Source organism: Salvelinus namaycush, chromosome 30, assembly GCF_016432855.1.
Source record: "Salvelinus namaycush isolate Seneca chromosome 30, SaNama_1.0, whole genome shotgun sequence".
Taxonomy (NCBI): domain Eukaryota; kingdom Metazoa; phylum Chordata; class Actinopteri; order Salmoniformes; family Salmonidae; genus Salvelinus; species Salvelinus namaycush.
Window position 1 is genome coordinate 2997957 of NC_052336.1, and position 18303 is coordinate 3016259.

At 44.0% G+C, this 18303-nt stretch overlaps 1 protein-coding gene across 1 annotated transcript in view; it reads left to right on the forward strand.

The window, feature by feature from the left end:
• Window positions 1–4441: 4441 nt before the first annotated feature.
• LOC120024769 (pro-interleukin-16-like) overlaps window positions 4442–18303 on the forward strand; it is a 75929-nt gene continuing 62067 nt past the window's right edge. Inside the window, exons 1-2 of the mRNA XM_038969055.1 lie at window positions 4442–4487; window positions 6224–7315. Coding sequence (XP_038824983.1) covers window positions 4442–4487; window positions 6224–7315 — 1138 coding nt within the window. The remainder of the gene's footprint in view (window positions 4488–6223; window positions 7316–18303) is intronic.

Genomic DNA, 18303 nt, shown 5'->3' on the forward strand with positions numbered 1-18303 from the left:
TGAGAGGACAAAACATTAGGAACACCTTCCTAATATTGAGTTCAAATCAAATCAAACTTTATTAGTCACATGATCCGAATACAACAAGTGTAGACTTTACCGTGAAATGCTGAATTCAACAAGTGTCGACCTTACCGTGAAATGCTGAATTCAACAAGTGTCGACCTTACCGTGAAATGCTGAATTCAACAAGTGTCGACCTTACCGTGAAATGCTGAATTCAACAAGTGTCGACCTTACCGTGAAATGCTGAATTCAACAAGTGTCGACCTTACCGTGAAATGCTGAATTCAACAAGTGTCGACCTTACCGTGAAATGCTGAATTCAACAAGTGTCGACCTTACCGTGAAATGCTGAATACAACAAGTGTCGACCTTACCGTGAAATGCTGAATTCAACAAGTGTCGACCTTACCGTGAAATGCTGAATTCAACAAGTGTCGACCTTACCGTGAAATGCTGAATTCAACAAGTGTCGACCTTACCGTGAAATGCTGAATTCAACAAGTGTCGACCTTACCGTGAAATGCTTACTGACCTTAACCAACAATGCAGTTCAAAAGAGTTAAGAAAATATTGACCAAATAAACTAAAGTAAAAAATTATAAAAAGTAACACAATAAAATAACAACAACGAGGCTATATACAAGGGGTACCGGTACCGAGTCAATGTGCGGGGATACAGGTTAGTAGAGGTAAAGTGACTATGCATAGATAATAAACAGCGAGTAGCAGCAGTGTAAAAATGAATAGGGGGATCAATGTAAATAGTCCAGGTGGCCATTTGATTAATTGTTCAGCAGTCTTATGGCTTGGGGGTAGAAGCTGTTGAGGAGCCTTTTGGTCCTAGACTTGGTGCTCCGGTACCACTTGCCGTGCGGTAGCAGAGAGAACAGTCTATGACTTGGGTGACTGGAGTCTTTGACAATTTTTGGGGTTTTCCTCTGACACCATCTAGTATATAGATCCTGGATGGCAGGAAGCTTGGCCCCAGTGATGTACTGGGCTGTACGCACTACCCTCTGTAGCGCCTTACGGTCAGATGCCAAGCAGTTGCCATACCAGACGGTGATGCAATCGGTCAGGATGATCTCTATGGTACAGCTGTAGAACTTTTTGAGGATCTGGGGACCCATGACAAATCTTTTCAGTCTCCTGAGGGGGAATAGGCTTTGTCGTGCCCTCTACAGGACTGTCTTGGTGTGTTTAGACCATGATAGCTCCTTTGTCTTGCTCACATTGAGGGAGAGGTTGTTGTCCTGGCACCACACTGTCAGGTCTCTGACCTCCTCCCTACAGGCTGTCTCATCATTGTTGGTAATCACGCCTACCACCGTTGTGTCGTCAGCAAACTTAATGATGGTGTTGGAGTCGTGTTTGGCCACACAGCTGTGGGTGAACAGGGAGTACAGGAGGGGACTAAGAATGCACCCCTGAGGGGCCCCTGTGTTGAGGATCAGCGTAGCAGACGTGCTGTTGCCTAACCTTACCACCTTGGGGCGGCCCATCAGGAAGTCCAGGATCCAGTTGCAGAGGGAGGTGCTTAGTCCCAGAGTTGGTTCAGAGCCCGTAAAACGGCAGCCACCCCCTCCGGCGCCATTCTCTTCACACAGGTCAAAGAAGGATTTTTAAGCCTTGACACAATTGAGCCATGGATTGTGTGCCATGGGCAAGACAAAAGATCTTCACCCCCTTTTGCCCTCAGAACAGCCTCAACTCTACAAGGTGCCGAAAACATTCCACAGGGATGCTGGCCCATGTTGACCCTAATGCTGACTCCACTTGTTGTGTCAAGTTGGCTGGATGTTCTTGATACACATGGAAAACTGTTGAGCGTGAAAAACCTGGCACCTACTACCATACCCCGTTCAAAGGCACTTAGATCTTTTGTCTTGCCCATGGCACACATACACAATCCATGTCTCAATTGTCTCAAGGCTTAAAAACTCTTCTTTGACCTGTCTCCTCCCCTTCATCTACACTGATTGAAGTGGATTTATCAAGTGACATAAATAAGGATCATAGCTTTCACCTGGATTCACCCAGTCAGTCTACGTCATGGAAGGAGTAATTCCTAACGTTTTGTACACTCAGTGTCTAATGTGACTGAGAGTTGAAAGACCAGAGAGAAAATCTCATTATTGTAATCTAATTGACTGTAGTATAAACTGTGTTGGCAACACTGTACCTTTAACAAGCATGCCAATAAAGTGAAATAAACTGAGAGAGGGAAAGAGAGAGAGAGAGAGAGAGAGAGAGAGAGAGAGAGAGAGAGAGAGAGAGAGAGAGAGAGGGAAAGAGAGAGAGAGAGAGAGAGGGAAAGAGAGAGAGAGAGAGAGAGAGAGGGAAAGAGAGAGAGAGAGAGAGAGAGAGGGAGAGAGAGAGAGAGAGAGAGAGAGAGAGAGAGAGAGAGGGAAAGAGAGAGAGAGAGAGAGAGAGAGAGTAAAAAAGAGAAAGAGAGAGAGAAAAAAAGAGAAAGAGAGAGAGAGCGAGCTGTGAGGAGAGAAAATTGTGTTATTGTTTAAAAATGTGTGTTTGTATGTGAGAGAGCGGGAGACAGAGAAAGAGAGTAAAAGAGAAAGAGAGAGGGACAGAGAGAGCAGGGAGCATACAGCTAGGTAGCTGTTGTGCAGCTTTTCCTGAACTCGGTCCTCGGGACCCCGAGGGGTGCACATGTAGGTTGTTGCTCTAACACTACACAGCTGGTTCAAATAATCAACTAATCATCAAGCAACTAATCATCAGGTACTAAACGATATCATAACCGCCATCGATAAAAGACAGTACTGTGCAGCCGTCTTCATCGACCTGGCCAAGGCTTTCGACTCTGTCAATCACCGTATTCTTATCGGCAGACTCAACAGCCTTGGTTTCTCAAATGACTGCCTCGCCTGGTTCACCAACTACTTCTCAGATAGAGTTCAGTGTGTCAAATCGGAGGGCCTGTTGTCCGGACCTCTGGCAGTCTCTATGGGGGTACCACAGGGTTCAATTCTCGGGCCGACTCTTTTCTCTGTATATATCAACAATGTCGCTCTTGCTGCTGGTGATTCCTTGATCCACCTCTACGCAGACGACACCATTCTGTATACATCTGGCCCTTCTTTGGACACTGTGCTAACTAACCTCCAAACGAGCTTCAATGCCATACAACACTCCTTCCGTGGCCTCCAACTGCTCTTAAAAGGACCCAAGTTTGGGAAATGCTGCTATAGTGTGTGTGTTTTGTTAGTGGTGGTTTGGAGCAACCTCAGATCAGGCCGGATACAGCAGGAACTGTGGCTTGGTGTGTGTGTGTGTGTGTATTTGTTTGTAGGAAACGGCCACACCTCAGAGGGAGAAAGACAAAACATTCTCTGTAAACAGCCTGCATGGTAGCAGGAAGGTTAGTATACTCAATGTACAGCAAATCAATGGAAGGATTTTGAAAGCTTTTTATTCATAACACGAATTCAAGATCAATAAAACAAGAATGATTCAGCCATCAGTAAAGTTACTATCTTTTCTCGAATTGTCACAGAAATGACACATTACAATCAGGTGAAACACGTGTGTGTGTGTTTGTGTGCGTGTCTGTCTGTGTGAAACTGTACCTAAAAATACAACTGTTTGCAGATGATTTCACAGAGTGGACTGACTAGAGTAGACTATACGCAGTGTTTCCCAACTCCAGTCCTCCAGTACCCCCAACAGTATATTTTTTTGATGTGGCCCTTGACAAACACATCTGATTCATCAAGCCCTTGACAAGTTGAATCTGGTGTTTTTGGGCAAAACCAAAAATGGGTGCTGTTGGGGATACTCGAGGACCAGAGTTGGAAAGCACTGGACTATACTAATAATAATAATACATTACATTTGTATGGCACTTTTCATTACAGTGTTATCGCAAAGCTCAATTATATATACAATAAAAACAACATACATTTAGAATTAAGGCAGGTCAAATAGCAATAGTGGGCTAGCTGCTAAATCTATTTTAGATTGGGATTAGGACTATGAAAAAAACAGTCTGTAGAAGTGGGTTTTCAGGCCTGTTCTAAAAGTTCTTAGGGATGGAGCGGCTCTCAGATGCTCAGGGAGAAGAACCACAGAGCAGAATGCTCGGTCTCCCATAGTTCGGAGACATGTCTTGGGGACTTGAAGCAGTAGGGAGTGGTTTGAGTGGAGAGTGCGAGGTGGCTCGCGGATTGAGATGAGGTCGCTGATGTAGGTGGGGCTCAATCCATTCAAGGCTTTAAATAGAAGAAGGAGAATGTTGAAGTGGATGCTGTAGCTGGACAGTAGCCAGGGGAGTTGGGCCAGGATCCAGGTGATGTGGTCTGACTTCTTAGTCCTGGTCAGGACCCTGGCACCACTTTTCTGGATTAGTTGGAGCCTCTGTAGGGATTTGGCTGGGAGGCCCACAAACAGCTCATTACTGTAGTCGATCCGAGTGAAGATGGAGGCGTGGATGGCTTTCTCTGCATCTGGCTGCAGGAATGATGGTATGACTCGGGCAATGTTTTTAAGATGGAACAATTATGTTGTTTTATGTGGGCATCGAAGGACAGAGAAGGATCAAACTTGATTCCTAGGTTGGAGATGACAGAGGACAGGTAGATGACCTGGCCATTGATTGGAGGGCAGATGTTCCCAGCACTGGTGACCTGCTTAGGTGTCCCAATAAGCATAGCTTCCGTCTTGCTACTGTTAAACTGGAAGAAGTTCTCTTTCATTCATGCCCTGATGTCCTCTAGGTAGCTGATGATTTGTCCTAGGGCAGAGATGGTGTCTGGTTTTGTGTTAATATACACTACATGGCCAAACGTATGTGAACACCTGCTTGTCGAGCATCTCATTCCAAAATAATGGGAATTAATATGGAGTTGGTCCCCCCTTTGCTGCTATAACAGCCTCCACTCTTCTGGGAAGGCTTTCCACTAGATGTTGGAACATTGCTGTGGGGACTTGCTTCCATTCAACCACAAGAGCATTAGTGAGGTCAGGCATTGATGTTGGGCGATTAGGCCTGGCTCGCAGTCGGCGTTCCAATTCATCCCAAAAGTGTTCGATGGGGTTGAGGTCAGGGCTCTGTGCAAGCCAGTCAAGTTCTTCCACACCAATCTCGACAACCCATTTCTGTATGGACTTCGCTTTGTGCAAGGGGGCATTGTAATGCTGAAACAGACAAGGGCCTTCCCCAAACTGTTGCCACAAAGTTGGAAGCACAGAATCATCTAGAATGTCATTGTATGCTGTAGCATTAAGATTTCCCTTCACTTGAACTAAGGGGCCTAGCCCAAACCATGAAAAATCCAGACCATTATTCATGATCCACCAAACTTTACAGATGGCATTATGCATTGGGGCAGGTAGCGTTCTCCTGGCATACGTAAAACTCAGATTAGTCCGTTGGACTGTCAGATGGTGAAACCTGATTCATCACTCCAGAGAACGCATTTCACTGCTCCAGAGACCAATGGTGGTGAGCTTTACACCACTCCAGCCGATGCTTGGCATTGCGCATGTTGATCTGTCTTGTGTGCGGCTGCTAGGCCATGGAAACCCATTTCATGAAGCTCCCGACGAACAGTTGTTGTGCTGACATTGCTTCTAGAGGCAGTTTGGAACTCGATAGTAATTGTTTCAACTGAGGACAGACGATTTTTACGCGCTATGCACTTCAGCACTCGGCAGTCCCGTTCTGTGAGCTTGTTGTGAGCTTGTCGGAACTAGAAGCACAAGCATTTCGCTTCACTCGCATTAACATCTGCTAACCATGTGTATGTGACAAATAAAATTTGATTTGATTTGTGTGGCCTACCACTTCGCTGCTGAGCCGTTGTTGCTCCTAGATGTTTCCACTTCACAATAACATCACTTACAGTTGACTGGGGCAGCTCTAGCAGGGCAGAAATTTGACGAACTGACTTGTTGGAAAGGTGACATCCTATGACGGTGCCACGTTGAAAGTCACTGAGCTCTTCGGTATGGGCCGTTCTACTGCCAATGTTTGTCTATGGAGATTGCATGGTGGTGTGCCTGATTTTATACACCTGTCAGCAACAGGTGTGACTGAAGTAGCCAAATCCACACATTTTAGTGTATACTTGGGTATCGTCAATGTAGCAGTGGAAGTTGATGTTATAATCACTGAGGATTTGGCCGAGAGGGAGCATGTAAATTAAAATCAGGATAGGCCCCAGCACTGACCCCTGTGGGACGCCGCATGTGACTGCAGACTCCTCCGATCTGGACTCCCCAATAGTGATATATTGCTTCCTATTGGAGAGGTATGAGCTGTTTCAGAGCTGTTCAAGCGACAGCAGTGTGCTCTCTGAGACGTTGCAGGAGGAGGATAAAGCAGAACTGAGATCTAAGAGGAGGAGGATGTGTTCTACGGAGGATAAAGCAGAACTGAGATCTAAGAGGAGGAGGATGTGTTCTACGGAGTCTAAAGCAGAACTGAGATCTAAGAGGAGGAGGATGTGTTCTACGGAGGATAAAGCAGAACTGAGATCTAAGAGGAGGATGGTGTGTTCTACGGAGGCTAAAGCAGAACTGAGATCTAAGAGGAGGAGGATGTGTTCTACGGAGTCTAAAGCAGAACTGAGATCTAAGAGGAGGATGGTGTGTTCTACGGAGTCTAAAGCAGAACTGAGATCTAAGAGGAGGAGGATGTGTTCTACGGAGTCTAAAGCAGAACTGAGATCTAAGAGGAGGAGGATGTGTTCTACGGAGTCTAAAGCAGAACTGATATCTAAGAGGAGGAGGATGTGTTCTACGGAGTCTAAAGCAGAACTGAGATCTAAGAGGAGGGGGATGTGTTCTACGGAGTCTAAAGCAGAACTGAGATCTAAGAGGAGGGGGATGTGTTCTACGGAGTCTAAAGCAGAACTGAGATCTAAGAGGAGGAGGATGTGTTCTACGGAGTCTAAAGCAGAACTGAGATCTAAGAGGAGGAGGATGTGTTCTACGGAGTCTAAAGCAGAACTGAGATCTAAGAGGAGGAGGATGTGTTCTACGGAGTCTAAAGCAGAACTGAGATCTAAGAGGAGGATGATGTGTTCTACGGAGTCTAAAGCAGAACTGAGATCTAAGAGGAGGAGGATGTGTTCTACGGAGTCTAAAGCAGAACTGAGATCTAAGAGGAGGAGGATGTGTTCTACGGAGTCTAAAGCAGAACTGAGATCTAAGAGGAGGAGGATGTGTTCTACGGAGTCTAAAGCAGAACTGAGATCTAAGAGGAGGAGGATGCAGGTAGATCCAAAACCAGCAGCTATCAGTATGTCGGTGGTAACTTTAACCAGAGTTCTATCGGTGCTGTGCAAGGGTCAGAAGCCAGACTGGAACACCTTATTAGATGACAGATGCGATTGAAGCTGGTTTGAAATACTTTCTCAAGTACCTTAATAATAGGAAGGGGAGGTTGTACTACAACCTCGCCCTTGTAGGGTGGTGTACTACAGACACAACACCACCATCTGCTGGAGAGGATAGAAAAGGTTATGTTCCTCATAGGGCAGATTACCTTTCTAGTACCCTTTTCACACTAAAGAACCGACCAGACCAGAATCGTACTGTGCTGACGCTGATATTTTCTTTTCACATTGTTCTTTCCAGCACAGTTCCTGCATCTATAGTGGATGCTTAACCAGGAGAGTGCAGTACAGCTTGTTTCGGCTCTGCTCAGCTCAGCTCAATAGAGTGGAAAAGGTATAGTACACCAGGCAACACGAGAGCATTGGCCAACTAGAAAAGGGAAATAGATTTGTCACAAGCAACTCCAGTCAATATTTGACATCCTTTCATGTGCTTACATCTATTAAATTATTTCTTCCCCTGTTTTGTTCAACTGCCTGAGGACATTTTAAATAACTCTTGTACAATGTATCACATTTCTTATGAGATGTATGTTTTAATTGTATGTTGTCCCTGTCAAATAAACTTTACAAAGAAATAAACCATGGACGAAGTGGTAGTAGAGGGTTGATTTTACAGTGAAATTGTCCTAGAGAGGAAGCCAGGGATTAGATTTGGACTAGGTTTATATGTACAGTACCAGTCAAAAGTTTGGACACACCTACTCATTTAAGGGTTTTCTTTATTTTTTACTATTTTCTACAATGTAGAATAATAGTGAAGAGATCAAAACCATGAAATAACAAATATGGAATCATGTAGTAACCAAAAAAGTGTTAAACAAATCAAAATATATTCTATATTTGAGATTCTTCAAAGTAGCCACCCTTTGCCTTGATGACAGCTTTGCACACACTTGGCATTCTCTCAACCAGCTTCATGAGGTAGTTACCTGAAATGCATTTCAATTAACACGTGTGCCTTGTTAAAAGTTAATTTGTGGAATTTCTTTCTTTTTTAATACGTTTGAGCCAATCAGTTGTGTTGTGACAAGGTAGGGGTGGTATACAGAAGATATTTGGTAAAATACCAATTCAATATTATTTCAAGAACAGCTCAAATAAGCAAAGAGAAACGACAGTCCATCATTACTTTAAGACACGAAGGTCGTCAATGCGGAAAATTTCAAGAACCCTTGAATGAGTACGTATGATGATACTGGTTCTCATGAGGACGGCCACAGAAAAGGAAGACCCAGAGTTACCTCTGCTGCAGAGGATAAGTTCATTAGAGTTACCAGCTTCAGCAATTGCAGCCCAAATAAATGCTTCACAGAGTTCAAGTAACAGACACATCTCAAAGCCTTGCTTTGGCCAAGAAGCACAAGCAATGGACATTAGACCGGTGGAAATCTGTCCTTTGATCTGATGAGTCCAAATTTGAGATTTTTGGTTCCAACCGCTGTGACTTTGTGAGACATAGAGTAGGTGAACGGATGATCTCCGCATGTGTGGTTCCCACCGTGAAGCATGGAGGAGGAGGTGTGATGGTGTGGGGGTGCTTTGCTGGTGACACTGTCAGTGATTTATTTAGAATTCAAGGCACACTTAACCAGCATGGCTACCACAGCATTCCCCAGCGATACACCATCCCATCTGGTTTGTGCGTAGTGGGACTATCATTTGTTTTTCAACAGGACAATGACCCAATACACCTCCAGGCTGTGTAAGAGCTATTTGACCAAGAAGGAGAGTGATGAAGTGTTGATGACCTGGCCTCCACAATCACCCGACCTCAACCCAATTGAGATGGTTTGGGATGAGTTGGACCGCAGAGTGAAGGAAAAGCAGCCAACAAGTGCTCAGCTAATGTTGGAACTCCTTCAAGACTGTTGAAGAAAATAGTAAAAATAACGAAACACCCTTGAATGAGTAGGTGTGTCCAAACTTTTGACTTGTACTGTAATTGTATTGGGCTGCCCAATTGTATAGGCAGCCCAATTCTAATATATCTTCCACTATTTGGTATTTTGACCAATAACATCAGATCTTTTCACGTCAGATATTTTTCATGGCTGATCTGATTGGTCAAAAGACCAACCAGTGGAATTGTTTTGTTGTTTAAACATAGCTTTTGCTCCTGAGTGGCGCAGCGGTCTAAGGCACTGCATCTCAGTGCTAGAGGCGTCACTACAGACCTTGGTTTGACACCGGGTTGTTTCACACCCGGCCGTGATCGGGAGTCCCATAGGATGGCTAACAATTGGCCCAGCGTCATCCGGGTTAAGGGAGGGTTTGGCCGGGGTAGGCCGTCATTGTAAAATAAGAATTTGTTCTTAACTGACTTGACTAGTTAAATAAAGGTGAAACAAATCTAATATAATACGCCTTGGTGTGGAAAAACAAGTTAGATGTAGTGAGGGGTCACTTCTAACACTAGATGGCAATATAAGCTTCCATTTCAATTCGGCAATCTGTTATCAATATCAAGCCCACTGACATATAGAATAAGAACAAAATTATGTTTGTTTAGAAACTAGAAATAGTTGTGCCAAAGAACTTCTATTGAAGTAACTGAAATGTTAATGTGGTGAGTTGTTTTTGTGATTCCTACCTCCTTATTGTATGTTATTTAATTTCTGTAAGGACCACAGCATCCCTGAATGTTGGAAAAGTGAGACAACTGAAATGAATGTTAATTTTACATCTAGTCAGTGTATCTGTAAACATGTGACTGAAATACCTCCTTAACTAACTCAGTCAATAACCTTGGCTCAGGCTCCCTACTTTTCTGAATGCTCTCCACCTCTCTCTCTCTCTCTCTCTCTCTCTCTCTCTCTCTCTTTCCCCTTCTCTTTCCCTACAGTCTGGTCATGAAGTGATTATTTCATATGAAATGTTGGCACCATTAGCCATCACCAAGGGAGGAGGCTAAGCAGTCCTTTAGGGTTAGGGTTAACAGTCCTTTAGGGTGAGAGTTAACAGTCCTTTAGGGTTAGGGTTAACAGTCCTTTAGGGTGAGAGTTAACAGTCCTTTAGGGTTAGGGTTAACAGTCCTTTAGGGTTAGGGTTAACAGTCCTTTAGGGTGAGAGTTAACAGTCCTTTAGGGTTAGGGTTAACAGTATTTTAGGGTTAGGGTTAACAGTCCTTTAGGGTTAGGGTTAACAGTCCTTTAGGGTTAGGGTTAACAGTCCTTTAGGGTGAGGGTTAACAGTCTTTTAGGGTGAGAGTTAACAGTCAATTAGGGTGAGAGTTAACAGTCCTTTAGGGTTAGGGTTAACAGTATTTTAGAATTAGGGTTAACAGTCCTTTAGGGTGAGAGTTAACAGTCCTTTAGGATGAGAGTTAACAGTCCTTTAGGGTTAGGGTTAACAGTATTTTAGAATTAGGGTTAACATCCTTTAGGGTTAGGGTTAACAGTCCTTTAGGGTGAGAGTTAACAGTCCTTTAGGGTTAGGGTTAACAGTCCTTTAGGGTGAGAGTTAACAGTCCTTTAGTGTTAGGGTTAACAGTATTTTAGGGTTAGGGTTAACAGTCCTTTAGGGTTATTTAGGGTTAGGGTTAACAGGCCTTTAGGATTAGGGTTAACAGTCCTTTGGGATTAGGGTTAACAGTATTTTAGGGTTAGGGTTAACAGTCCTTTAGGATTAGGGTTAACAGTCCTTTAGGATTAGGGTTAACAGTCCTTTAGGATTAGGGTTAACAGTCCTTTAGGGTTAGGGTTAACAGTATTTTAGGGTTAGGGTTAACAGTCCTTTAGGGTTAGGGTTAACAGTCCTTTAGGGTTAGGGTTAACAGTCCTTTAGGATTAGGGTTAACAGTCCTTTAGGATTAGGGTTAACAGTATTTTAGGGTTAGGGTTAACAGTCCTTTAGGGTTAGGGTTAACAGTCCTTTAGGGTTAGGGTTAACAGTCCTTTAGGGTTAGGGTTAACAATCCTTTAGGGTTACGGTTAACAGTCCTTTAGGATTAGGGTTAACAGTCCTTTAGGATTAGGGTTAACAGTCCTTTAGGGTTAGGGTTAACAGTCCTTTAGGGTTAGGGTTAACAGTCCTTTAGGATTAGGGTTAACAGTCCTTTAGGATTAGGGTTAACAGTATTTTAGGATTAGGGTTAACAGTCCTTTAGGATTAAGGGTTAACAGTCCTTTAGGGTTAGGGTTAACAGTCCTTTAGGATTAAGGGTTAACAGTCCTTTAGGATTAGGGTTAACAGTCCTTTAGGATTAGGGTTAACAGTCCTTTAGGATTAAGGGTTAACAGTCCTTTAGGGTTAGGGTTAACAGTCCTTTAGGATTAGGGTTAACAATCCTTTTGGGTTAGGGTTAACAGTCCTTTAGGGTTAAGGGTTAACAGTCCTTTAGGATTAAGGGTTAACAGTATTTTAGGATTAGGGTTAACAGTCCTTTAGGATTAAGGGTTAACAGTCCTTTAGGGTTAGGGTTAACAGTCCTTTAGGATTAGGGTTAACAATCCTTTTGGGTTAGGGTTAACAGTCCTTTAGGGTTAGGGTTAACAGTCCTTTAGGGTTAACAGTCCTTTAGGGACCCTTGACTTCTACTTGATACAACCAGTAGCAGGGAGAGAGGCTTCACAACCTGACCTGTGTGTTGGTTTTGGGATCCTTGTGCCCAATGATTCATACACACTGTTCCCTCAATTGGTTGCTTTTAGAACCTGCATCTTCCTCGTCACAGAGGAACCCTCTGTGTCTGTGTGTGTGCATGTGTGTGTATGAGCGCGTGTCCACGTGTGAGAGTGTGTGAGACTGCGGACTGCGAGTTAGACTCTATTCATTCATTCTAGCAGACTGCCTGTCTGTTCATGAGCTCATTGGGGTCAGGTTTATTCATGCAGAGATGCTTGTGAAGGTCTGGTCTACACTGACCCTGAGTAAAATATACAGTAGCCTACAGTATTTAGCAATCTGTGGGTCCCCTGCACTAAAACATATGAAACAACAGTCCATTCATAGGTGACAAATATATTTGTGTACAATTATAAAAATATATTTACTGTGAGCTGTGACCTGTTAGTTAGAGAAACTACTTCTCATATCATCATTACTGACTGTTTTAGAACTGCATGTCTTTAACGGTTTTGATCAGTACTGTTAGAACGGCATGTCTTTAACGGTTTTGATCAGTACTATTAGAACGACATGTCTTTAACGGTTTTGATCAGTACTGTTAGAACGGCATGTCTTTAACGGTTTTGATCAGTACTATTAGAACGACATGTCTTTAACGGTTTTGATCAGTACTGTTAGAACGGCATGTCTTTAACGGTTTTGATCAGTACTATTAGAACTGTATATCTTTAACGGTTTTGATCAGTACTGTTAGAACGGCATGTCTTTAACGGTTTTGATCAGTACTATTAGAACGACATGTCTTTAACGGTTTTGATCAGTACTATTAGAACTGTATGTCTTTAACTGTTTTGATCAGTACTGTTAGAACGGCATGTCTTTAACGGTTTTGATCAGTACTATTAGAACTGTATGTCTTTAACTGTTTTGATCAGTACTGTTAGAACGGCATGTCTTTAACGGTTTTGATCAGTACTCTTAGAACTGTGTACATCTTTCCCTCACCAGGATGACTCTATAACTTTCCCTCTGTAGGACTTTTCTGAGCATACGTTTCTCTAACCAGATCTACTCTATGCATATCTTTCCATTACTAGAACTAGACTTTATAAAGTGGTTCCTGAAAGGAACATGTTGGCTATATAGCGTCTATTCATCCTTAGAGCCACGTAAAGTATACCCAAACAGACATTGGCTGATCCAACTACACACACACACACACACACACACACACACACACACACACACACACACACACACACACACACACACACACACACACACACACACACACACACACACACACACACACACACACACACACACACGCACAATCCCCTCCCCAAACACACCCACACACAGTCGGTGAAGACTGCAGCATTGTGCGACACAGAGTAGGTGTGAGGTCAGACAGTACTAAGTGCTCCCTCTCTGGATTTGGCTCACAGGAAAAGACCAATGATTTGGAGGACTGGAGCTCTGAGACAAGCTCTTGTGTCCTCTAGCCAGCTGGGAAAAGGAGGGAGGGCGGACGAGGAGGGAGAGACGGGAGGGAGGCTAGGAGGGAGGGCGGTAGTTACAAATGCCCAATCTAACTCACTAAAACTCTGACCATGCTTTTAGAGAAACATCCGATCTGCTCTGTGGAGGAGAGAAGTATTAAACAGAGGTAAACAGCTTAAAGTAAAAATCCTTAGGCACAGATCTAGGATCAACTCTGATTTCTAACAAAAACTGACCTCAGATCAGTGTCTAGAAGCAACGTCTTCCTACTTTGAGATCTCATCTTTCTCTGGATTACTGGACAACTATAACTAACCCTGGGTTTGCCGGTGTTAACCCCTAGACAACTATAACTAACCCTGGGTTCGCTGGTGTTAACCCCTAGACAACTATAACTAACCCTGCTGGTGTTAACCCCTGGACAACTATAACTAACCCTGGGTTCGCTGGTGTTAACCCCTGGACAGCATGGCTGCTGTGGGAAAGAGATGATGATTCACTATGGTGAGTTTTTACCTCTCACGTTGTATACAAGGGTTGAATTGGGATATATTGATACTGTTCCCAAAATATGTATTTTTCCATAATGATTTTTATGAATCAATTTCTATGAAATTCTTTGTTATTTACCATACTAAGGTGGTGTAAATGTTTTCCCATTACCCAAATTTAATTGAATAACTCCTTAGTGGAAAGACGGATGTTGTCTGTTTCACAAAGAATATTAACAGAGAATACTGTCCATATCATACTGTAATTCACACAGCAATATCATATTGGTAATGTGTGATTCTTTAAGTTATGACTTAAGTCTATGTATTGAAGATACATCACCAATATGATATTGCTGTGTGAATTACGGAAGAGCTTTGAATCTGTTACTCAGGTAGAGCTTTGCATCTATTCCACTGGGTCCTGGGATCCATAAAATACTTTGGATGATATTTTGCAACTATCAAAATTGGTTGCAGATCAGTTCAATGGTGCACTTGTTGGCCTTGAGAGATGGATGTGTGTATACAAGCATGCACACGCACACACACACGCACACACAGACACACGCACACATGCACACACACAGTCTTGTACAGCTAACCTTGTTGGGACACATAATTCAGTCCCATTCAAAATCCTATTTTCCCAAAAGCCTAACCTTAACCCTAACCCTAAACCTAGCTCCTAACCCAATTCATCAGATTTATGTTTGTTTACTATTCTTGTGGACACACACACACACACACACACACACACACACACACACACACACACACACACACACACACACACACACACACACACACACACACACACACACACACACACACACACACACACACACACACACACACACACACACACACACACACACACACTGAGTAGACCAATTATGTAACACTGTGTGTCCAGCAGCTCGAAGACATATTTAAAAACACAAATAGCCAAGTGAATACAGGGGTGTATGGGCAAGGTTTCCTCTTTGGCTAACACACAGGGTTTTGGCCGAAGAATGCTAGCCCATGCTAGCCACAGACTGGACACTCTGGTTATACACTGCATACTTAGCATTCCATATAAACACACAACACAACTTAAATTGACATCCAGACTGATTGACATCCAGACTGTTATCCAGACTGAATTTAAAGGAAAACTCCACCCCAAAACTATATTTTGGTATTTGTTTCATTAGTCCATTGTTGATATTGTCCCAAAATGTCAGCAATAAAGTTTTCAAGATATATAACTTTCAAAATCTTATCTTGAAAACTGTATTGCTGACATGCAAAACACTTTGGGACTATATTAACAATGGACTAATGAAACAAATACAAAAATATAGTTTTTGGGTGGAATTGTCCTTTCAGTAAACATCCAGAAATTATGACATTAAAGGGCTATCTAGGATTCCTACATCACAGTTTTAATAGCTCATGGCATGTACTGGTTATATTCTTCAAGAATCAATGGCTATTTATCATTCATTTAAAAGTCAAAAAATGGATGTGACAATCCTAGATTGCCCCTTTAAATGTGGAGTTCATTCTAATCCAACCAAATCCAGCTACAGGATGTGAATACATTCATTATCCATGATTGAGTGACTTGACAGAAGGCACTGTAAAGTTATCGGAAATTAAACAATGTTATGTTATGTCCTTTAACCAAAGCTGCCCTCTGTAGGAAAAAAGATCTCATGTAAATACGGAACAACACACACTTTGTTTGCCTCCTCGTCTGCAGAGGTCCATCCCCCCCTCCCTCGTCTGCAGAGGTCCACCCCCCCCCCCCCCCCTCGTCTGCAGAGGTCCACCCCCCCCCCCCCCCCCTCCCTTGTCTGCAGAGGTCCATCCCCCCCCATCCCTCGTCTGCAGAGGTCCTCCCCCCCCTCCCTCGTCTGCAGAGGTCCACCCCCCTCCCTCGTCTGCAGAGGTCATCCCCCCCCTCCCTCGTCTGCAGAGGTCCATCCCCCCCTCCCTCGTCTGCAGAGGTCCACCCCCCCCCTCTCCCTCGTCTGCAGAGGTCCACCCCCCCCCCTCCCTCGTCTGCAGAGGTCCATCCCCCCCTCCCTCGTCTGCAGAGGTCCATCCCCCCCTCCCTCGTCTGCAGAGGTCCATCCCCCCCTCCCTCGTCTGCAGAGGTCCATCCCCCCCTCTCTCTCTCTGAATCAGGTCCTATTGCACTCAGTAATGACAGCCCACCACTGCAGCTTATGGGCAGAATATGTGTTTTCTGTGAGAGCACTGGCATTCACGCATGCACGACTAGTGAGCGTGCACACACACACACACACACACACACACACACACACACACACACACACACACACACACACACACACACACACACACACACACACACACACACACACACACACACACACAAACAGCTTCATATACAGCCCTCTCTTTCTCTCTTCCCCATCCAAAGTTCTGAAAACAGTGTTACTGCTGTGTCCCATTACATCAATAGACTTTATTCATGTCAGAGGAAATTCCGAGTCACTCTGTAGTGCTGCTGTTCCATTGCTGGAAGAAGTGAACTTTCCTCCCTTAAGTCCTTTAAACAAGTGACCTTATACCAGAGGATTATACAAAACAGACCTATAAATACACACAGTCACAGTCACCAACTCTGTGCCTGGCAAGGGCCTAGAAATATAATGACTGGCATGGGTTCACTCAATATGGCCGCCGGTCCACCCATCATGGTACATTGGCTTTAATGAGACATGCTCTTCTAGTTATTCTATTTCTATGGGCCTAATAGCGCCAAGTACTGGAGTATAGAACCGACTGAAAACCTGTCCAGTAGATGCTGAGTACATAAATACTATGATGAGACGTGTATATTGCTTTTTCCTAAATGCATTTCTGGCAATGTGCTTAACAATAACCTGGGCCTGAGCCCTAAAGATATGATAGCAGTAGCAGCAGCAGTACAGGGGCTGCTATGGACAACCTCCCTTAGACTAACTAATAACCTGGGCCTGAGCCCTAAAGATATGATAGCAGTAGCAGCAGCAGTACAGGGGCTGCTATGGACAACCTCCCTTAGACTAACTAATAACCTGGGCCTGACCCCTAAAGATATGATAGCAGTAGCAGCAGCAGTACAGGGGCTGCTATGGACAACCTCCCTTAGACTAACTAATAACCTGGGCCTGAGCCCTAAAGATATGATAGCAGTAGCAGCAGCAGTACAGGGGCTGCTATGGACAACCTCCCTTAGACTAACTAATAACCTGGGCCTGAGCCCTAAAGATATGATAGCAGTAGCAGCAGCAGTACAGGGGCTGCTATGGACAACCTCCCTTAGACTAACTAATAACCTGGGCCTGAGCCCTAAAGATATGATAGCAGTAGCAGCAGCAGTACAGGGGCTGCTATGGACAACCTCCCTTAGACTAACTAATAACCTGGGCCTGAGCCCTAAAGATATGATAGCAGTAGCAGCAGCAGTACAGGGGCTGCTATGGACAACCTCCCTTAGACTAACTACCTTGAGAGGAACCAAGATCTAAAGAGCCCATCCTCCTCTTGTTTGGCAGGTATACGTTCAGATAACATTCTTACCAATTACGCTCATAATATATATATATTTTTTGTGTTTACACTTCACATACTAGTTTGTTATTAAGGCACATGAAAGATCACAAGAAAGAATTTATGCAAAAAATGCATTTTGATGAAAACCCTTTTTTTGAAACTTTCAAATGGCTGTCCTGTAAAGTAGTAACATCCGGCATCCGCCCCATTCGCATGCTGCGTCACAAATACCAACCTAGACCAGAGTCAATGTAGGCCCAGACATGTCACTGCTGGCACAGTCTATCTACCCTGTAGACCTATTCTTTCACTTTGGTAAAGCCAATTGTCTGAAATCAAATAATGGAAAAGCCATCCATATCTACCTAGTGCACTAACTAATACCCTACCCTGAGTAGAAGTCAACAGTCTAGAAGAGGCAAGTTGACCTTGAGCTTAAGCTGCGTCAGCATCAGTGTGTGTGTGTGTGTGTGTGTGTGTGTGTGTGTGTGTGTGTGTGTGTGTGTGTGTGTGTGTGTGTGTGTGTGTGTGTGTGTGTGTGTGTGTGTGTGCGTGTGTGTGTGCGTGTGCGTGTGCGTGTGCGCATACGTGTGGGGTTTACTGTGCTCGCAAACCAACATGGGGAGAGAGATAGAGAGTGACCTAGAGAAGGGGGGAAGAGAGAGACAGAGATATAGAAGGGGAGGAGAGAGAAGGGGGAGGAGAGAGAGAGACAGAGAGAGATAGAAAAGGGGAGGAGAGACAGAGGAGGGAGAGAGACAGAGATAGAGAAGGGGAGGAGGTAGAGAGAGAGAGACAGAGAAAGGGGAGGAGAGAGAGAC